At 40.7% G+C, this 23,102-nt stretch overlaps 1 protein-coding gene across 4 annotated transcripts in view; it reads left to right on the forward strand.

Moving 5' to 3' along the window:
* Nucleotides 1–23,102, forward strand: part of EYA2 (EYA transcriptional coactivator and phosphatase 2) — a 104,049-nt gene that overhangs the window by 50,059 nt on the left and 30,888 nt on the right. For all 4 annotated transcript variants that reach the window (XM_075108773.1, XM_075108774.1, XM_075108771.1 and 1 more), the window contains exons 5-7: nucleotides 3,397–3,513; nucleotides 19,319–19,386; nucleotides 21,326–21,503. In XM_075108773.1, coding sequence (XP_074964874.1) covers nucleotides 3,397–3,513; nucleotides 19,319–19,386; nucleotides 21,326–21,503 — 363 coding nt within the window. The remainder of the gene's footprint in view (nucleotides 1–3,396; nucleotides 3,514–19,318; nucleotides 19,387–21,325; nucleotides 21,504–23,102) is intronic.

Raw genomic sequence — 23,102 nt, forward strand, 5'->3', positions numbered from 1 at the left:
GATATCCTGGGTTATGATCTTACAAACTAGGTACGTTTGGAGCCAGTCAGTAGTAGGATATGAGGCAGCATGAGAAACTCAGATTCAGTAGGATGTGCCACTTAGGAGTGGTAGCTGGTGAGTGTTCCCATGACTCGCTGCCAAGACAAAGTCTTTTGCAGTAAATATGATATTTAGGTAAACTACAGTTTGCCTTCCTTGATTCTTCCTGGGATTTCAATGATAGCAGCTACTTTAAGAAAACTTTTTTGTGTATTATTACAGAAGAACCAAGACACAGAGCAGAATAAGGTATGGGTGAAAGGATACAGAGTACAACAACCCTATGCAACAGTACAGGCCTTGGGGAAGAGTGGCTGGAAAGCTGCCTGATGGAGAAGGACCTGGGGGCGCTGGCTGACAGCTGGCTGAACATGAGTCAGCAGTGTGCCCAGGTGGCCAAGAAGGCCAACAGCATCCTGGCTTGTATCAGGAATAGTGTGTCGAGCAGGAGCAGGGCAGGGATCGTGCCCCTGTACTCGGCACTGGTGAGGCCACACCTTGGATACTGTGTTCAGTTTTGGGCCCCTCAGGACAAGGAGGACGTTGAGGTGCTGGAGCGTGTCCAGAGAAGGGCAACGGAGCTGGTGAAGGGTCTGGAGAATAAGTCTGATGGGGAGCGGCTGAGGGAGCTGGGGGTGTGTTTACCCTGGAGGAGGCTGAGGGGAGACCTTATCACTCCTTACAACTACCTGAAAGTGAGGTGGGTGTTGGTCTCTTCTCCCAAGTTACTAGTGATAGAAACAAGAGGAAACAGCTTCTGGCTACATCAGGACAGGTTTAGACTGGCTATTAGGAAAAATTTCATTACTGAAAGAGTGGTCAGGTACTGGAATAGGCTACCCAAAGAGGTGGTAGAGTCGCCATGCCTGGAGATATTTAAGAGACGTGTAGACGCGGCACTTCAGGGCATGGTTTAGGAGACATGGTAGTGCTGGGTTGATAAGGTTGGACTTGATGATCCTTAGAGGTCTTTTGCAACCTTAATGATTCTGTGATTCTATTCTATGATTCTATGCAAATGGACGGTGGTTAGCTGTAGGTGCAGTAAACTTTTCTAACCCCGGTCAGCTTTGTCCCCTGCTTCCCTTCACAGCCTTGACAGCAGCTGTGGGGAGATGGTGCTGGACAGGAGCAACTGGGGGATTCAGGCGGGGAGCTAATTAAACCAGCATCCCTGATGGGGAATGCCTGGTAAACCAAGTATTAAGAGTGTTCTCAAGCTCTGCACGGAAATACTGAGCTCTTGAGGGAGCTAGGAAGTTCTTTCCACTCCTAAAGACCAAAGAGATACTGCTTTTGCATAGGTACAGCTCTTTAACATAAAGCTTTGGGCACCTTACTCCCAGCTGATCCTGTGAGTGCCAAGTCTTGCAGCATTAAAATGGCTTCACAGTTCTGTTTCTGCTCCTGGTTTCTCTTGTGCTCTTAAACACCTTTGCTTGGCAAATACAGTATCGCCTCCCAGCAAGAAGCTTTTGTACAGCCATTGACAAGGCTTTTACTGAAGGGAAATTCAGTGCAATGGTCTGGAAGGCCAGGGAAATGGGCTTGGCAGAGCTGGAGCTCTACCAGGACGATGAGAGGAATGTTTTGAGACTCTTCCTGGAGCTACTTGTGTGTTTGCATCAGCTGGCTGATTTCCAAGGCAAACTCTGAACAGTTGTCCTGTAAGAGCAGGTGAAAGTTGAGCCATTTGCTACTGCCTAGAGTCTTTAGGGCATACATGTGTCAGGCCCATATGCTGCTTATAAATCCTGAGGATGACCTCTTAGCATCCTTGAACAGTGATTTCCCTCCCCCAGCCCATATACCCTCTCTATGATACTCCACACAGCATATGAAAATCTCCACCTGGCTGACAACCAACAATGAAGCAGTATTGTTTTTAGGCACAAAAATAAAACTAGGCCAGTTTCTAGACAAAACAGAACATTGTGTGGAAATTAATTTGGTGCTAAGTTATTTCACTGTCTTAGAACAATTTTTAGACTTCCAAAAAGGCCCATTTGCTGAAGATTAATTGTAGCTGGGGTAGGTTGAGTGCTTGCATGCGGAGTGCTGATGTAATTGAAAAGCATGGGATGTTATGAAAAGCGGCTTCTCTGCACACACTCACAAATCCCTCACTTCCCCAGCAGTAATGGAGCCAGACGCTTGCACCAACACATGTTCGTTCACTGTCCAAATAAACTCCCTGCATTTTACAGTGCAGCATTGTCATCTTGTTGCTAGCTTGTGGTCAAATTGCATTATAGCTATTCTCACCTAAAGCTAAAAGAAGTGGTTTTTATTAGGGAAAACATTATCTGGGAGAACTTATTCCCAACGTGAGCAAATGCAGACTTGTTGCTTTTAAGAGTCATTAAGCAAGAAAACGGCATGTTTGGTGAAAAGCACATGAATTTGACTTGTCTTTTGGCAAGTTTGCCTACAAGTGCGAAAAAATGACAACAGCCTAGGAAGTGTACAAATCCAAGGCCAGAACATCAACAGGGTCTTTGTTTAGTCCCAACACTCGGGGTGTGTCCAATGGCTATTTTTTGTTTTGTGCAAATAGGCATGCAGAGGAGGGAAGGATCATGCCCAAAGGGTTTGCAATAAGAGGCACCTTTCAGCTGTTTATTTTAATAATACAGCTGTACAATCTCAGCAGCATCTCAGAATAAAATATCAACCCCTTTCACTACCAGCAAAGGTTTCATCTTGCAATGTTTAATTCAGCTATTGCTGTTCCTCCTGTAAATTGTCAGTTTAATTGCCTGATTTTAGTAATGAAAAGATTTTTGTAGCTTCAGGGCTTACTATTGTTCCTGAGCTGTATGATACATCTAACTGAATAGATGATAACTCTCCTGTATGAGTTGCCAATAAATATTTTGCTACCAAAGCTGAAAATATAATGCAAGTGAAAGATAACTCTGTTGAGAACAGAAGTCTTGAGGTTATTTTACTGAAGATCCTGTTGCTTTGTTAATCATTGCTTGTATCTGATAACTGTTCAGAAAGTTCATGAGTCAATGAGTTTGTTTAGTTCTAAAACAAAACTATTTGTTCAGAAATTGTTTTTGAAAACACTATTATTCATGGTTGTTTCCTTATCTTAGCAAAAGTCCATTTGGGTGTGGATACAGGATGTAGCTGAATAAAAGATTATTTGTGATGAAGTTACTTGACTTTATTATTTAAGAGACCTGTTTGGGTAATGCAGATAATAAAAACCAAAAGTGTAGGAAAAAAAGAGTTTATTAGGTTAAAATCTAGCTGAAAAATTGTTAATTCATAAACATGCCTTTTTACACCTTTGTATGACAAACACTCATGTTGTGCTCTTGGTTCCTACGACATGCCCCAAAGGCATCAAAACAGAGGACAGCCTGAGCCATTCGCCAGGACAGAGTGGGTTTCTGAGCTATGGATCCAGCTTCAGTACCCCAACTGCCGGACAAGCACCGTACACGTACCAGATGCATGGTGAGTACAGCTTGGTGTCTTGCAGGATGTGCTGTGAGAAGGCAGAATCCCGTAGCCTCATAGTAGACCAGTTCTTCTTTTGCAGTTACAGTGAAAAGCTTAGGTATTGGCAGTCAGGATAGGGAAGGAGGTAAGTCTTCATAGATCTGTTTTGCTCATCAAGGAATTAATTTCTGGCAGAGGTGCTGGACTTGGCACTAGTATACCATAGCAAAGCTTCACATTTGATCAATATAAGCTGTGCCTTTCTGCAGAAACTGTGGTTTGGGTTGGTTTTTTTAAATTAATTTTGTGACTGCATACCTGTGATTGTTGTGTTAGAGTGAATTCCTAGATTCTGAGTGGAGACAAAACAAAGGTGGTTTTACACTTCATGCAAACAGTAATGTTAGTATTATGCTTCTGCCCTATGCTGTCCTGAACAACTGCTATGTGATTAAACAGCTGTATATTCTCTCCACTAATTTTTTTTAAAGCTGATACCTTGATACTAAAAAAAAAAATATGTTTTTATTGTTAAGAAATAACTAATACCTGCTAAGGTACATCTGCTTGTTTTAACTCCCAAAGTACCAACATCATTAATTACCTACAGACTACTGAGGTAAGGTTCAGAAGAGCAGAACTGAAAGCAGCTGTTTTTTCCTTAAGGTTACTAAGCTAAGATTTAGAAAGTTTAGAATAACTGTTTTATTGTTGTCATAATAATAATTGATTATAAAATAGTCAGCTGGATTCCTTTAAGGCTTCAAAGACAGAGCCTTGTGCTTGTAGCTTTATAACACTTTGTTTTGCTGTACAACCAGGAAGGCCAAAATACACTTTTATTTCTAAAAATAAAACTTAAACTTCTTTTCTGGTCATTCCATTGGAGAAGCTGTAGGAAACACCAGCACTCAGAAGATTTAATGTTCACTTGCCAACCCAAGAAAGTCATGAAGGGGTTTAAATCTGAAATGCCAAGAAGTGTAAAGTAAATTAAAATGGTGGAATTTAATTTGTGATTCCCTTTAGCCCACTTCTAGCATGGTATTTGATTTCCATGAGCATTTTGGTGCTGTTGCTCAGAAACATGAACTGCATATGGCAGCCAGCTTTTCATTATTTGGCTGGTATTCCATGTGCTTTTTCCTCCAGTGTGTAGTGTTCCTGATCTTTGTGAATTATGTTGGGTTTTAAATTATTTATATTTTCCTAGGATGAATTGGAGGAAGAGTACTAAAATTTGGATGTACTCTCTGTAATGTGAATTTAAAAACACCTGTCCAGGCAATCCTGCAAAGAATTATGATAATCTCTAATGAAACAGTAGCACATGAGGGGAACCGTAGCATAACCACTTCAGCTTTATCAATCATTTTACATATGAGAAGAATAATGAGAAAATTCTGACCTTATAAATGTCATTCCATCTCTGTGCCTCTGCCTTGAGTCCCCTGGGAGTCCCGTTTCATTCCTGACTTGTAGGCCTCATATTCTGAGTCCACTGTGATGTTTATATTGAACTTGACTAGTAAAAACTAAAGATTAGATTTTACGTTCTACTAAACCTCAGCACACCTGCATTTGAAAGTGCCATGCATTAAGCATGAATTGCCATGAGTGCATGAACTGAGCCAAGTGTTACATTTCCAGAAGATCAAAATGCAAATATTCTTGCTGTTTCTTAGCAAATATCTTCATTACTGTCAAAGATGTGACAGTAGCACAAATTAATGTACCTCAAGTAGTTTAAAATTGCCCAGTTCAGGTGCTGGTGAATGGGAAGAGTCAGGAAGCCCATCAGCCATGCAGTCTGAACATGCTGTGCCCTTTCCTGCTGTAGCTGTATGTATCCAGACTCACTAGTTCAAAAGCAGCTCAGGTACAACTGCAACAGCTCCGCCAGCAACAGTGCTAGTCCACCTGTACCACATGCAGGTGAGCTGTCTGAGAGGCTGCTTCACTGGAGGAAAAAAGTCACTCTGAGGGGAGTGACAGCAAATGTACACTGGGAAAAAGCTCTCCCTTGGTTTTGTCCTTCACTCAGAGATTTTCCAAGGGCTGGAAAACCAAAGAGGAATTGCATGGCTTCCCTAAGTTCTTGTAGAAGGCATGGAAGGGGAGAGAGACTGTCTCTGACTTTGCTTTTTTGATATTGTTGGGGCTCTTTTTGAAAACCTCTAGGTAAAATGCCCTTTTGTGTCATTACACTTAGCTGTCTCCCTTGCAAAACTCTCAAGTCCTCTCAACCCTGAATGTGAAAGGTGGACAGATGCATCCACTTTGATTTTAAGTCTGAGAGCAAATAAAATCCTAAACAGTTACAAAAACTGGGAAACAAGGTAAAACCCATTTTATTCTAGAAATTATTTAAGATAGCTGAGGACTGAGAGGTGACCCTCTCCTGAGACTTCATGTGCTAGTTTTGCTAGAGCACATATCTCTAACACTAAGGTATTTTTTGTGGCTTGAATCCTTCATGGGACGTGCTGGAGACACCTGGGTTGTGTGTGGAACTAAAAAAAGAAAAACCAATAAAATGTAGCCTATGTTTTGGGTTTGTTTTATATTTTGTCACCTTAACTCCTACAAGCTTGATCTGTCCTACTCCTAACGGGAGTCAGTTTTTGCCTTATGTTTTGCTCCTTGACATACTGATCTTGTCTTGAGATTGTGTTGCACTGTCAACAGCGAAAGTCCTCTCTTTTTAGTAAAACTATGGCTTGCAGTTACCAGCATTTGTAGGTGCTAGAGTGTCAAAGCTTTATCGATAGGCTGAAGTGCCAGATCTGCGGTCTCCCGGAGCAATAGCAGCCATGCTGCCTCCTGACTAACTGCTATAAGAATAGATACTCGTGGATGTAACACCACTATTGACAAAGTACTGGGGTTTTCTTATGTTGCCTTGGAAGATCTCTGGATTCCTGTCTAGGTTTCTGTTCTCTTTTGTTTACCCAGAACACAGCTTCCACATGTGCTTTGTCTTAGCTTACAAGAATCTGAGCTGTCTGAGAAGGCAAACCCTTGACTCACTTGGGACTGAAGTTTTTAAGATGCCCCTTTGTTCAATCAAGAGGTTTAGACCAGCAAATTTTGTGCCTCAGCATTTGAAAATGTTACACTTGCAAATAATAGTGGCACAACCACGTCTTGTACCAAAAAGGCTGGGAGGAACTTCATGCATATGTGTATGAGCATGCATGTGCCTGAAATGCTTTCAGATAATGTTCCCTAGGGCGATGCTATGGTATTAGGAGAAATCACTTCTTTTCAGATTTTTATGCAAGGAAGGTAATTTTGGCAATCTCACTAAGCCTTTAGCACAAAAGAAAACAGAAAAACAGTTTCTGCAAGTGGCAGGTGCTTACTCCAAGGCAAAGGGAGCAGGAGTAAATGTGTCTTCCTGTTGTAAACAAATATTTCCACCTTTCTTCTCGCTCATGGGAGGAACAGTCTGAAGCTTCCTGACCGTATGGTTTATTTACATTGCTGAGTGCTAGTGAAAGGCTTGAGTGAGAAGCCAGGAGCCTTCCTGTGCTGAGTGCTACCAAGGAATGTGTGCTCAGTGCTTTCCCACGCCACAGTGCTTGGGGGTGGGGACATGATCACTCAGTCTCCCTAGTGCAAGGAGCAACTCCCGCTGTCACCTGGCTCCAGGACCACTGAGACCTTTGCTAAGTTCACATCAGTCCTTTTGGTCACCCCATTGCTGTCCCAGGCAGGTACTCTGGGTGATGGGCTAAACCAGCTGAAAAGGGCAAATTTTTATTTACATGTTTTTATAAAAATCAAATTTCTGGTGGACTTTTAAGAGCCAAGCTCTTAACTCCTACTTCAAGGACAAAATGTTTATTGCATCATGTTGAGAGATCTTGAAAAGGGTGATGTGCAGGGGTTCATCAAATAAAGGAATGTCCGGGAGTGTGTGCTGCTCAGTTTTTTATTTTAAAGTGTGAGGAAGAAATTATTTTCTTAATCTGAGCTCTGCAAGTATTGTAAGATGATAATAGTTCAATTACATCAGTGAAAAAATGTTGGTGGTGTTTGCCTCTATTGAGAACCAGCTCCCAGACCAGTGTAGTGGAGTCATCTCCAGGTGGGTGTGGGTGGTCAGACTGTGAATTGAATGAAATCAGATTGTGCAGCCTATGTGATTCCTTCTCACTGTCCCCTCATTTATGAGTTATCTGGTCCCGCCAGCAAATAGGCACCCATCATAGGTGTGTTACGTCAATCACCAAGGAATAAATGATCTCTTGGGTGACAAATACTCTGTCTCACAGCGCTCTAGGACAAATGTTCTCCTTCATTAAGTGCTAACGTAGTTGGTGCTGGTTTGTTTGCGCTTATACTTTTTTGGTACCAGCGCTAGCTCTGGCTGGGGTACATGTGTCAGGGTGCAGCCTCACCTCCCTGATGGCTGTTGTCAGCAGCATGGTACTTCTAAAGCCAAATTCTGCTGTTTCTTAAGTCTGTTCATTTTCATTACAAACATAGATGGTGCAGGTGTAATGGGGTAGCATTCAGCTTTTCATCTTTAATTCTAGTTATCAATTGTATCCTGGTTCTTAGAAAGGTTCGACTAGATGATCCCTGAGGTCCCTTCCAACCTGTGATTCTGTGATTCTTGAGCGAGAACACAATCCAGTAAAAAAGCAATAATGAGGATAGAACATTCTTTTGGTCATTAAGAATGTAAAGAAAAAAAAAACAAACCTGTTTTACAGCCAGCCAGAAGGGGAGATCTATTTTCATGCTTCCCTCGCATGAAAATAAATGTGGAAGGGTTTATTAGCCAAATAGCTAATGCAGTATGTCACACACATATAAAAATATAAAAGATTAGATTGGCAAGTTCTATAGCTCCTAAAAATTACATTAAATTATAGCACAAAGGTATTCTAGATTGAAATAATGATTTTAATTGCCATGTAACAGTGGATACGATAGTATATCATTAGACTTTTAGTAACATTCAAATAGACTGAAATCTGCTGTTCACTTATTTACTCTGAAGGAGTAACATTTTTCTTTCTTTTTTTTTTTTAACCAGTGCTGTATACAGTGTTGTTTTGTGTCATTATTGTATTTACAAAAGTAATTTGTTTCATAATGAAGCGAAGATATTTGAAATATGCATGTGGCCAAACTGGGGGTGCCACTCATTTTTAGAGTCATGATTTGGCAGAGAAGGCAACAGCTTATGTTAGATTTTTGTCTTTAGTGATAAACTTGTAATGTTGGTAAAGAAATGTTCCTTCAAGGTCTATGCCATTTCTTAGTCAATCCTCATATAAGTGTACAATTACAGTGCAAAATCCCCAAACAACATCCTAGGCTAGATATTAGAAGTATATTGTGCTTTTTAGCACACGTTTTTCTAAGTTTACATTTGCTGACAATTTAACAGTTCAGTGATTTGCTCAGACTTTTGGTAAAATTATTATTAGGTGGTAGAAATTGAACACAAGACACAAAGATTATATTCAACTTGGGCCCCAAAGAGCTTACTGTCTTAACTGGCAATTGAGGAAACTGCTTGTTGCTGAGTGTGTGGGAGAGATCTCTGGAATACAAGAAACTTGTCATTTAATGAGTGATGTGAAATACAAAGAGAAAACTGCTAGCACATTAGCTACCATAGGAAACCATCAGCTATGCAGAGAGGGCAATACCAGCCAGCTTACAGAGCATTTCCTGCGGTCACATGAGCATGTGTTACCCCTTTATTGCACATCAGGCCATCTCTTCTCAGCTTGTTGTTAATTCCTAGACAATGCCTTGCTCTTCAGTTATGATTGCTAAAATGACAGCTGATATGAAACTATGAAGTTGCACAACATTTAAAACTGTGGCCAAAGACCAGTGCGAATACTGTCGTTGGGCAGGGAAAGATTTGACCACTTTTTTTTGCTTTGTTTGTTTTTAATATCCAAATCCATCTACCCACAAAATACTTTTTACATTACAAAGGAAAATTCAGTTATGTAACTGGGATAACTTTCCTTTGCCAAGGAGTTGCAAAGCAGTATTGAGTTCAGTACAGACATAAATTTGGGGCCAAAGACCTACGCAGTGAAATTCTTTGCTACTGCTGAGCATTTGTTTTCTTTGAAGAGTCCATTCTGATCAGCTGTCAAATAATGAATGATTAGAAAGCAGCATTTCTTTTGTGCAATGCTGATTTGAAATGGACTAATTATACATTTTGCTTATATTTGTGGAATGAATTGCTTATGAATTGTTCTCCTGCCCTGAGACCGAAGTGAAGTCTGAATACTTAATCAATTGCAATGTTTTCTTATGCTGGAAACATTTTGGTTCTTGTTAATATCTGGATAATCCATAGAATTTTTTTCCAAGAGGTGCCTGAATTTCTTGCACTTGCGTGCCAGTTTGTGTTACATATTTAATATGAGCCCATAAATATCTATTTGGCATGAACAGTTAGCTCCACATGCATGAATTTTTCAAAGGAAGTGGCTTGATTCTTTAAGTACTTAGTGATGAAATATGTAAGAAGGGGAAATTTCAATCTACATTTGAGAAACGTGGATCACACTTCGGTGTACAGGTAGTGAATCCATCTGAAGTCCCAGAAAATAAAGGAGAGTGAGAGCATGTTCTCAGCAAACTGTCACTCAAATGCCTTAGATTCATAAAATTAAAACCTCAGTAGAAAACGAGTAGTCTCTTTGAAAAGCTTCTGCTTCACAGCTGGTTTGCATTAGTTGTAGTCTAAAACTGTGGCAGTAAAGCTGTGCTCCACTCCATGGTGAGTTCAGCAGGGAGAGGCCTCTCTTCAGGAGGGGTCAGACCTCACTTTTTACAGTGTAAATACAAGGTTCCTCAGAATAACAGCACAGTCTCCCTTTCAAAGATTTTCAAACACCAGGGGCTGACCATGCTACATTTACTTTGTTTTAAAACTAGCTATCTTACAGGAGAGGGAAGTCAAGGGGAGAGGCAAAGGTGTTGACAGTGACGCACTGTAAGCTACAAGGATCTGTGCTACTGCTACCCAAGGAGAAAGCCCTGCTCTAACTTTTCCCACCTACTGCTTTTTTGAGGTTCCATTCAAAACTCATTCCTTGGTCATTATTAAAAATATGGACTTGGGAAGAGGATATGCTATTTGAAGGAGTAGACACCAGGGTGGATGGTCTTGAAGCTAGGGGACCATATGTGTGTTTGCAAGAGAGAAATGGGCTGACAAATCACCTGTAACTTCTGCTCTGTCCAGGCTCATCAAGCACTTAATGTCTTTGTCAACCCCTGAGGAACACCAAGGTTTGTGGTGAGGCTTAAAGCTTGTGTGAGGACACAGGTTCTCATGGCTGAATAGCACCCATGGAAACTCAGAAGTAATGGCAAAATTATATTAACTGTGGAGATGATGGTGGTACAGCAAGACCAGGAATCTTCTCTGAGACAGAGCATTTACTCTGAAGGTATCTCGCACCTGCTTCAGCTGAGGTGCTCAGGAGGAGGTTTCACCAGAGGGATATGTGGAGGAGGGCTCTGCCCACACCCAGCTGCCAGCTGTGAAAAGCTGGCTTGCATTTCATGAGGCTTTTTTCTTCTGGCTTGTTTCCTACATTTCAGAGTGTCTGTCCAAACCTCTGTGCTCTAAGAGCTACAGGTAGTTTTAGAATATAAGACAAGTCATTGGTTCATTGCAGGAAGTGTTGGATAAAATTCAGTGATTGTCCTGTACAAAAGATCAGACTTGATATCTGTAAAGTCTAGCTGGCTGTCTGGGTGTTCACACTGAAACAAAATGTATGAGTGATGGGGTGTTGCTGTTTGTAATCATCACTGCAACTATGAGCCTTGCTCATGGATTAGGATAGATAAAGAGTTAGGAAGAGTCTAAAGGAAGAGTAATAATACTAATCTGCATTAGAAGCAATAACTTGAGCATCTTGGCCTCCTACCCAGTGTCAGAAGTTTTGGAGGAATTGCAGAAAATGAGTATTTTGAAACATTAGTTTTGCAAATATTAGGAAGCACTCCATCAGTGTGAAGAGCAGTGTGGGAGGAAGCTTGAGAGTTTTGTTTGGCAGTCCGTTATCAGGCTGGTAGAAGATGGCATCAGAGAGATGGAAGCAGGCATGACAGCTATGAATGAGAGAGAGGCAATAGTGAAGGGACTGGATAAAGCAAATACAGTTTGTGTGTGGTATGATGAGGAAGTGGGAGCCTACAGAAAAGAAAGGAGTGATGTTTCCCTAATCTGCTGCTTGACTATGTTGGGAACATTTGTGGAGGTCAGATAGAATACTCAAACATGGGTTAATGAGCAAAATCAGCATAGAAGACAGTCACAGAGATGTTGGCATGTCACAGAGACTTCTGTTTGTGGATTTTATTTTCACCACTTTTGTAGGATGTAAAAAAAAAAAAAAAAGCACAGGGTGGTAACAGCTTGGGAAATGAACTTGGCCTTGATTATTCAGCTTAGAGTGCAGTTGGCATAGAATATGCTAAAATGTTACAGAAGCTTCACTGAATAATTGATTCGGTATACCTAATAATGTTTTCTTGAAAACATCTAGAAGGCAATAGAAGAGCTGGTGTAAAATTACATATAAAAATCTACATCAAGAAATATCATACCTGCATAGTCAAGCACATGAAAGTTAGGAAGCATCAGATTCATGATGCTGGTGCAGTGTTGGTACTGCTTTCTGTTGTATCTCATTTCCAGGCACTGTGTGAGGTAGTGCTGTAGTGCAAAAAATAGAACACAGTCATGCAGTCAAGGACTGTGATGATGTTTGTGGACAAATAAGGTATGACCCTGCTTTAGTTAGCACAGGCAGTACAATGCAAGAGTTTAACTGCTGTGCTGGCATTGGATAACATTCTTGCATGGGCTTTTTTATATGTAATTTGGATGCACTTTCTATTTATACTGGCAGGGTTTAAACACTGAAACTTCTGCACTACAATACTGTGACCTCTAGAACTACAAGAATACCTGCACTGTCAGAAGAAGAGTCGGTTGTCAGTTATTAAAGACATAAAGAGGAGGATATAAGCTTGGCTTAGAAAGTCTGAAACTGGCAGATTAATTGAAGCTGACAAGGCAATACCAGGGCAAAGATGACACTGCTTTTGTCCTGTACACTTTTCTCTGAGCATCCACTGTTGGCTACTGTTGTGGATTTTTTCCTGGAGGCGCTGCAGTACTGAAGCAGTGCACAGAGGAGCTGGAAAAGCCTTGGGGCAAATGCCTGGCTCTACAGTGTTCAGTAGAGAGTTACCATCATCCTATGTGATGGGTCAAAGAGTGGACACATGCTACCCGGGTCGCTCTTTTCCACTGGTATTTAGAGATTCACCTTGCTCAAGGGGAAGGGAATTGCTAAGTACGTGGCGGTGCCCTCAGGCCACATTTTTATCCCCAGTTGCGTGACAGCAGATGTTATAGGGCTAGTTAAATTTTGATGCTGACCTGGGAACTGGAATCTCAGAGCCACTAAACAGCACAGGAGGCGGCAAATCCAGCTTCCCTTTATGATGCCTTGTTATCTGTCAGTGGAGGATTGTGTCCACGATGAAACTGCAGCTGGAAGAATCTTTAATCTTCAGTGTCCATGGAGGCACCCAAATAAAGTCAGTTTTGCTTGTGCTTTCTTCAACAAGGGATTGCACAGAAACATTCTGCATGGTGATTGTAAGGATGTTAATTTTTTGGCCCAAAACATGTCTTTGTGATTTGTTTTTGAAGACGATCCAGTGTGATTTCCTTCCATAGCTGCAGAATCATTTGATAGGAGTGGTTAAAAGGAACACTTTCTCAAAATATAATAAAATTTAATTGCTTTCCCATGGTTCAAATCCTGAGAGTAAATACAAACCATCTCAGCACTTTCAACACCATTGTTGAGCTGGATTGAGCTATACAGGTGACCAGGCTCAAAAGGATGGTAAAAGCCAGGCCCTTAAAACTGTTCTGGTCATCACTTTGTTAAAGCTCTTTGAGGCTCTGTGGGTTGAGTACTCCCAGAAGCAGGCAGCAGGGGAAGAGCTTTGACTTAGAAAAACTGTACTGTAAAATGTGTTTTAAATCACCATTCAAGAGTGCCCTCAAACACCTGGTTGGGCTAGCAGGACTGAATGGGATTGTAGTGGGAGACAAATGGACATATTTTAAATGGCTTGCATATTGGTGAGTATTATCTGCAGGAGGCGTTCATATGCTTCTGGGAGCAATGTCCTTTAATAGACACTGCTGATGTCAAGTGCTTTAACATTGTAGAATTGTGCTTTTCATCTAGTTTATAGCGTGCTCTTCCCTCTACTATCTGAGCCCTTCCAGACAGAAATACAAGACTCTATTTGGGGAAGGGTTCATTATGCCTAATGGCAAACAGTTGAGCAATATGCTGCAAAGTACATATGGGTTGAATTTTTCTTCTCCTTTAACAGGTCAGATAGTCTTGAAATACCTCCACAGCTGACAGCCGTGCAACATTTTATGAGTTTTCTTGCCCAATAAATGCAGGCAGATGTTGTAGGATTTGGAACCTTACAAGGCACTGGAGTATAGCTGGTGGGAGGTAATTTTGATGAGTGCTTAACCTCTCACTAAAAAAGTAGCAGCTTGAAGAAGGCAATATTTACTGCAGGAAACATTAGCTTGTCAGAGAGCTAAAGCACTGCAAAGAACCTTTCTCAATGACCATGCAAGTCTTCAGCCAGATGTTCTTTGTAGCATAGAGTAATGCACACTCTACTGGGAGTTAGGCTAAGGCCTTTCCTTGCATCACTCAGTCAACATAGTTTCCTGTAGGAAAACAGCTTGCTGATGCAAGAATACACAAGGCATTATATGCAAGCTTGTAAAATGCTGTGCAATTCAGCTAAACCCCATAGGCATTTATTTTATTAGTGCTAAGTGATCAAATAATCCTTTGAGAGAACTCTCCCTGGAACTGCTCTGCGATTCATCTACAAGTTAGAGGAAAAGCTTGCATCTAAGCTTTGTTGTACTATTTCAAGCATATTCAGAAGTGCCCATGGTAGCTGCCCTATGAACACCCTCATCTCAGTCCAGTGTTCCATCTCTTGAGTGTTAATGGACTCAAAATTGCTGCTGGCTACCCAGAGAGCTGTGGTAAGTGCCCTGCTGTCCACCTGTATTGAACCTGGCTATCTCGTCCTCTGTTGAGTATTATTGAATACTGGAAGTGCAAACCATCTGTTCTAAATATAGCAGCTTATTCTCTTCTGAGCGGCAGAGGAGACTTGGAGAACACCTCCCTGATGTGAGGGCCCGTCTGACCTCTCAAATGCAAGGACACAAACTTGATTTTCAAAGCTTGCTATGGTACTGATCTGAGCTATACCACAGGCCCATCCTGTCTGTAATCACAACTCCCTAAGACACCAATGTTGTACTGTGTATTCATAAGCTGAAAACTTTTTTTAGCAATGCCAGAGCTTGGTTCTGAAGGTACTGAAAATAGCCATGAATATTCCCTGATTTTCTTTCCTTGCTTTTACGTGGAAAGGAGGGGACGAAATGCAGCCTGTTATTGTAGTGACTGAAAGACGGAAAGGGAGAAACTGAGAGGAAGGAGAAGCTGGCATGAGAGTTTTTGCAGAAGCATAGTCCAGATCACACACCATTGAAGTTGTCATTGACCATGGCATAGATTTTAAAATACTTGAATTTAAAAGGGAATGAGGGGAAAATAGCAAATGAAATCCATCTGTATGAGAACAGGAATATACCATTAATCAACTCACAAAGAGTTTCTCTTTACATGTTGCCCTTGGACACTCATATAGAGAATGACCATATCTACTTATCAAGGAAAAGTCGTGGCACTGAATAGGTATGGTATATGCACGCCTCTTATGTGGTGTCTTTTCATGCAAGTGTGTTTGTGATATACATACTTTACACGAACATTTACAGTACCATACATCTGAAGAGCTACCCTTCTCTAGAGTCCAGATTGTTTTATTACCAGCTAAATGTTCTTTAAGCTACCTGTGAATGAGGGCATTGTGACATTTAGCAACTGGTTTGATTGAACACAGATGTGAACCCTATTCCATATGGAGAAGATCCAAAGGGAGAGATCCTAGGCTTGTTTCTGATTTGCAAGTAGGAGTTTGAATGCAATTACACTGAGTTGCTAAGATTGATGGAAAGAAATCGCTTGCACATATACAGTATTGCAAATGTAAAATCAGCTGCAGTTTGAGATAGTGCACTGTCTTCAGAGGTCAGGAAAAAAAGCCAATATATGTGAAAGCAAAAGTCCTGTGAAAATGGGCAGTATCCACTGAGAAATGGGAGGGGGACAGGCATTTGTGTACATTGCTTACCAAGAGGTTTCCTAGGCATGCCCCATTCCACATAAGCACCACTTTCTAATGTCATTCCATTTTATCTCTGAATATTACAAGAAGTGCTATTACCTGAGAAAACATTTGAAAGAAATGTTTACATGGGGAATAGGGCTAAATTGATAATGCCAGTATGCAAGGTCTGTTGATAATTTCCAGTGTTTCTTGAGGGTAAAATCTACTGATGCAAAATTGAAATTGCATGCGGCATAATTCATTTTATCACGGAAATGTTTATTTCTTACCAACAATTTACGGAGGGAACGCAAACATTTGGGGCCAGTTCTGATGTGTGTTCTGAACTGCTAAATTCTACAAGGCTGCTCACAGAAACTCTAACTTAGTAGGCCTTATTCTCTGCTCATGGAGAGGGTTTTTCCTTGCCTTCAGTGCCTGTGGTGCTTGTTTGTGTTCCTTCCATTGGAACTGATTGTGCATCATTGAAAACGTCGTCTCTCCAGTCTAGCCTGTAAAGTGGAACAGGGACTGAGCTATACTAGTCCCCATGAAACAGCTGTAGTCCCTAAGACAAAGGCTGATGTTGAAGTGAAATATTTCTGAACCTGAATCTTCAAGAACTTTCTTGATAATAGGTTTTTTTTTTCCCCCCTCACACTTTTTCATCCTAGTTCTGCTGAGAAGAAAGGCCAAGCTTTTACAACCTTTGTTTGGTTGTTTCAAGTGTCCTGTAACTATTCTGCTATAACAATACTGAGCTGCCAGGAGATACTGAGCTTAGCAGATCTCAAGGTATAGCACGGGTGGGAGGTGGCAGATGCATTCTCCAAATGCGGTTCTATAGGGGCAGAAAGAGTTGTTTGATCTCAATTTAGACAAACTATGCTCAAATAATACTCCTGCTTGGTCAGGATACATGACAGGGGCCTGAATAAGTGAAAAACCTGAGCTGCCACAACCTGTTCCCAGGCCTGTTGAACTTCAGATTATAGGAAATACCAGTCTTAAGTACTTTCACAAGTATTTAAATGTGTAGGTAAAAAAATCAGGAAGTTTAGTTTCTGTCTCTGCACCAGAGACCTTCCTTTTGAAAAATCCCCTGGGCAGAGGGAGCAAGACTGCAGCAGCCTGTAGGGACACCTGAACTTGGACCTGGGGTAGCTCAGCTAAAATGGCAAAAATATATTCTACAAAACCACAGTGTAAAATCTGCCACGTAGGATTTAGTCACAATGTACTGTGGGAAGCTATGGAGCACAAGTCATTCCCCATCTTCTCACCTCTACATTTCTACCCTCTCCTCCCTGCTCACGTACCCACCCTGTGTTTGCATGGACATACTTGCTTTGCACAGCTGGTGCGAAGTTCAGAGTAAGTTCATTCAAATTGTGCAGATCTCTCCTTTTTATAATTCTCTCTGATTGTTTGGAAACCAGGAAGCTATGGTGTCATGTGCAGGTAGCACAGCAATAAACATGTTCTCATCACAATTTACACATAAAGCGTGAGTCCCTCGAGGTAACTCATCCCCCTCTTGACAGCTTTAATAAAGGATGATGGATTGTTTCTAAATGACAGTTTAGGAAGATCAAAAATTCCCCCCTGTATTGTTTTGAGCTCTGGTGTACAAGAGCTGTTTTGTGTTCTGTGAAAGTTGTTTTTGCCTGTAAGCGCCGGGGCTCTATTACTCCCCTTCACAGTGGTGAGAAATGCTTAGTTACCACAGGATTATATATTCATCCTGCTGCATACGCGTGACTTTTTGAAAAACTGCAGAAAAGCAAAGCCTAGCGTGGGCAGGAGGTGGGGAAATGCCAATAGCTGAATGCATTGCCATCTTTGGGATGCTGCTCTGGGCAGTCACCTCATATAGACTGTGGGGAGGAGGGGGGATTGGATACTGGTCCACCCAGAGTTGCCCCCAAGGGGTGAATGCCAGGAGGAGGCATCACCTGAACCCACCTGTGCTGTCTCAGCTCCACAGCCAGCATATGCAGGGGACTTGGGGAGACCTGGGCCTTCAGGTACCTGACAGTCACCTGCACCACCTTTCCCCCTCTGCCCTTTTCTTTTTATAGACTACATTTGGCAGCAAATTACTTGTGGAGGGCAGAGTCCTCCCTCTTGTTTCTTTTTGGTTTGAGATTTCTTTCTCGGTGCATGTGCTCTGTAGCTGCACTTGGCAGAGTGGAGTTTGTTCAGCTGTCCATTCCCTAGCTAATCTGGCGTCTTAAAATAAAAACAAGCAAGTGGATCTTTGGAGAAAGGTTGCCACATGAAGACGTGCAGAGTCTCATATGGTTAAAACAGCACTGCTCAAAGTAATTCACATGGTAAGAAACTAGACAAGAAAAAAAAAGGTGAGTGCCTGATTAGGGCTCGGTCCAATGGTACATCGAAGTGACAAAATGAAGCCCAGACAAGAGCCCACTGTGGCCGCGCAGCACCAAAATCCTGCCTCTTTCACTGAGGAAGTAGTGAGTCTGAGTGCTTTTTGGAGCCCGTCGCCTTTCATTAGGATAGAATATGGTATAGTCCAGCTTTTGCCTCTTGCACATTAACAGCCAGCTCTTGGAGCAAGCACTGTTGCAAAACTCTGGAAGAACACTTTTTGTATAGGTTCTCATCAAACCATGCAAACTCAAGACTAAGTTCTCCACTCATGTGAAATGGAAAATTTTGAAACAGAAAACAACATAGTCTGGAGTTAAGTCAAGGCTAGAACCTGCCAAGGGTGCAGGATCCAGGGGATGGGAAGCTTGTGGCTGTCCTACCGCTTCCCTGTTGGGAGGCAAAGGAGGACTGTCCCTGTAGACCTTTTCTGAACCTCTACTTCACCACCTAGAAAACTTCTGCAGTATTGCTTCCTCCAGCTAAGGAGACCTGGCTGGACATCAGTTGCTTCATTTGGGACAGAACCATGTAAACTCACTTGTCTATCCTTTATCTTCCTAATATCCCAGGATGAAGCAATGTTTTTGCTCCCTGCTGTTTCCAGAAATCTCAGCAATAATGTTCTTATGTTTAGGATATAAACACCAGGGAACAAAATTTCAGTGTCTTCTAAAAATTTCCAGGTACCTGGTCCATAGGGACAGAGTCCAGGACATACCTATGCATGAAAGAGTGTGTGTATGGTTGTATATGTAATATGAGGAGTTTTCCTGCAAGAGAAAATGATAAAAAATATTTTTCTGTTATTTATTGGGGGGAAAAAAGTAACTTAATTTTAAATTTGGGTTGAATCTTTGTTTTCCAGCTTTGTTTCCCAGCTCCATTAGTGTATGTTTTAGTGTATGTAGTGGTTGTCTTTGAATGCCTTTCAGTAAGCAGGCCTTAGTAATAGTTCTAAATCTTTACAGCCTATGTTTCTCAAGATTTGTGATATACTTTTTTCTAGTGAGCAGGTCCTTTACTTCCTGTTGGAAATTATTTATATTAATATGTCCTGTTACTTTGCTGGTGTGTTTTATGACTGTGATATTCTCTCCCTTAGGCACAACAGGGATTTACCAGGGAGCCAATGGACTGACAAATTCTGCAGGATTCGGTGCTGTGCATCAGGTATGGTGCAGCATTTATTACTGACGACCTTGTCACTTCCTTTAAATGCTTAGAAGATTGGTAGATCAGAGAGATTATAATGGTGTTTACATATATTTGAGGAAGGTACTGCCATGAGTTTTGCTGAACACCATTTTGTTCTACTCCTACAGCCTGCCCATTTGCTGGACTTCTAGATTAATTTTAAGATGTGTGTGTCGATACACAGGCTTGCACAGAGTGCAGTCCGTGCAGGAGGAGGATACCCTGGCAGTCTGCCATGCTGCTGTAGCAAATGCCAGAAGTTTCATCATTCCTCTGCCATCTTACAACTTTCAGATATGTTTTCCATCCTCTACAGAGACCTCTGCTTCTAGGATACTGTCGTCTGCTGTCTTGGCACTGTATAATAAATATGAACCATTTGAAAGAGGCATTGGCAGGCCCTGATGAATATTGAGCCGTCTGAGCTGTCTGTGCGCTTCCTTCTTTGAGAATACACCTGTCTGTGGGCTTCATGCTTCAGATACCTTGATAAATGTGTGTGTATAAATAAACAGCATGCATATGTACACAAGGCAGATGTTTTTCAGTAGTAAATGGCTCTTCTTGATTGGCCCAAACAAATGAGTACACTGTCCCAGAAAATGTGTTTTGGTTGGCCAGAAATTTCAATTCCATGTTTGTAAGGTGATTGTTGACTTGTATTTTTTAATGACAACAGTAGACAATTTATTACTTCAGTTTTGGCTAAAATCTTGGCCTGTAAGTGCTGACAGAAGTTCATTTGATTGAAATACAGAGGTTACCTAAAAAGGGGAAGAATAATTGGGCTGTTTTCATTACTTTGTGATATTCTTCAAGAGAAAACAATGAAATTCTCTCATTTCTTTTTCAGTTTAATTCTTATTATGACAGCTTGAGTCTTTGTTCTTGAGAGCTCCCTGGTGACTGAAAGTTAATGAAATAGCTGTGTTGCAGTAAGCAGTTCAGGAGGAAAGTGCTTTTAGTCTTTCTAAAGACTATTTATTATTTAATTTTATTTAATACCAGAGACCTAATTAGCATTTCTGAGGATGTAAAAACCTTTTGCTGAAAGACATTCCCCAGAGCGTGAATACAGTTCTCTATCTGAAAAAGCAAATAGGTGGACAAAACCAGGAGTTGCAATTAAAATTAATAGAAGCAAATTAAACCTTTCATGTTTTAATTGTCCAGAGAAAAGTTTTCTAATCCATTCCAGTGTCCTGCTTCTCACAAAGAAAGAACATATGGTCATAATGACTTGAAGTTTGTTTAGGAGCTTTAAGACAAGGGGTTTCATGATACCTCAGCTCCCCAATGTCACTTGCACCTCATATTTTTAGTTCATTTTTCTGTAGGTAGGGAAGAACACTGAGGCGTTTAATTGTTACTGAAATAGTTGGACAATCTCAGCTATGAACATTTCAGCAAAACAAGTTACTTTTTCTTCATTTTTGTAACCTATTCTAGCAGCTGATCGGAAAATGTTACTGTTCATGGGAAAATGCAGCCTGTTTTGTTCCTTCCCTCACCCAATTATTCATTCTGTTCTTCAAATTTCTCAGGTATTTCATTGTTTACAGGGACTATGTGTTCCATCACAACCCTTTTCAAAAAGCCGCCCTCATTCACTCCTGTATGAAATTGTTGAACCCTGTAATACAAAATGTGTTGGCACTGATAACTAAAGTCCTATAGAAAAATGCAGAATTCGCCTGATTTCTGACCTCTTGTTGATTAGTTAATCCTAATAAAATAGGAGCATATCTGGGGGAAGCAGAAATGTAATTTCGTAAGTGAACAAAACATGGTTCTTTAGCGAAATATTCCTGAGCCGTGACTTACTGCGTATGTAGATAACACTGCCTTTGTGCCTTACTAATTTATAAGATAAAACCAGACACATAGAAGTTAGATGTTTCTTTTTTCCTCAAAGGATTATTCATCATATCCAAGCTTTCCTCAAAGCCAGTACTCACAGTATTACAGCTCCTCCTACAACTCTCCATATGTGTCTGCAAACAGCATCAGCCCCTCAGCCATCCCAGCCTCCACTTACTCTCTGCAGGAGTCTTCTCACAATATCACCACTCAGAGCACAGAATCGCTGTCTGGTAGGTGCATTTCTTCTGTTTTCTCTTTGGCAGTCTTGGTCACCTTTAGACATAAACACTAAAAAATGCTGGAGTATTTGAAATACATATATTTACATGGATAAATCAGGCTCCCTATCACTTAACAGTTCTGCTTACGTGGTGCAACACAGGGTTTTGGGGAGAGATTAGAACATCCAAGCTCTCTAAAACCATTCTGTGTCATTTTCATGAGTATGTGAGCTTTGATCTCCTCTAAAGGTAGTACAGAAAGAAAATAATTACATACAAAACCCAGATCAGTACTGAGGACTAACATGGGTAGCAGTGAGTTCAAAACAGCCATGCTCCAAAAAAGCCCCAGAGTTTCCTGATTTTCTGATGACTTTTAGCCCATGTCTCTGTCATGGTTTATATTCACCTCTTACAACATCATGAACAACATTTAATACATGTATTCATAAATAAGTACATCAAGAGAAAGTTCTTTTTTAAAAAATCAGCACACACTCTTTGTCTAAGTTGAAAGTTCAAGATTAGTTCCATGTGAAAATGCTTCAAAATTTGTGGCCTTTCTTTGAGTGCTAAATTTTTAAAGTCTCAAAGCTTAAATGGCTTATGGAATTACTGATGGATTATGATTCTCCAATGTACTGTTCAAGGACAATCTTCAGATATCACACCCCTACTAAAGTTTTCATTGGCATGCAGTAACATTTATATATAACGCCACATAATTTCTGGATGATCACAGTATACGCCCAGTGTAGGTCTGCTGACTTAGGAAACAAATCTGAACATCTGTGGTTGCTCTATAAGAAAAATAAACTATTATTGGGTTTTAAAAAGAAGTGATCACAGATTGCTCTAAAAGCAGTTGGAGGATTTTCTGTTCCTTAGATCTTATCTCAGCCTTTTTGAGAAAGGGTGATTTCAAAAAGGCTTGTTAGGCACAATCCAAGCTTCTCTGAAGAGAATATGGTTATTCTAGGAAGCTGGAGAGGCCACAACTTAGCAAGGTGAAAAGAAAAATATGTTTTAAAAGGATTTGTAATGTAACGTAAGTGAAATACAGGCAGGTTTATGAAACTCAAGCCAATTAAAACAGATACTTTATACAAGGGAAGTTTACCTTTGTCTGTCTCTTCTCAGTTATTTCTAAAATACTATCCTCTGTGAAATGGAATATGGCTGAACAGGCAAGTTCAATATTTTTAAATAAAAGTTGATGTTGAAAGTATATTTTTAATCATAAGCATTCATCAAATTTAAAAAAAAATCAGAGGTTGAATTGGTCTTGGTTTCCTTTTCCATTAACTTTCTAATTTCTCTCAAAAAGGAGGAGGGGTATATAAATCAAAAAGCTTTTTTTTCTTTTTCCAGTGAAAAATGTGATAAGGTTTTGAAGTGCCATGTCCATTTTAAAATGTTATATATATACAAACTTGGTGTTTTTTGAAATTTTCTTAACAAATCTTGGGAGCTGAAAGTTATTTCTCTAATAATGTCAGCTATTGACATGAGAAGAGTAAGATTTTCTGATGGTGTTTTCTCAATGTTTCTGGTGCTCTCCATTAAAAGGTTTCATGCCTTAATTATAATGACACAGGGCAAAATTTA

Source organism: Phalacrocorax aristotelis, chromosome 13 (assembly GCF_949628215.1).
Source record: "Phalacrocorax aristotelis chromosome 13, bGulAri2.1, whole genome shotgun sequence".
Lineage (NCBI taxonomy): Eukaryota > Metazoa > Chordata > Aves > Suliformes > Phalacrocoracidae > Phalacrocorax > Phalacrocorax aristotelis.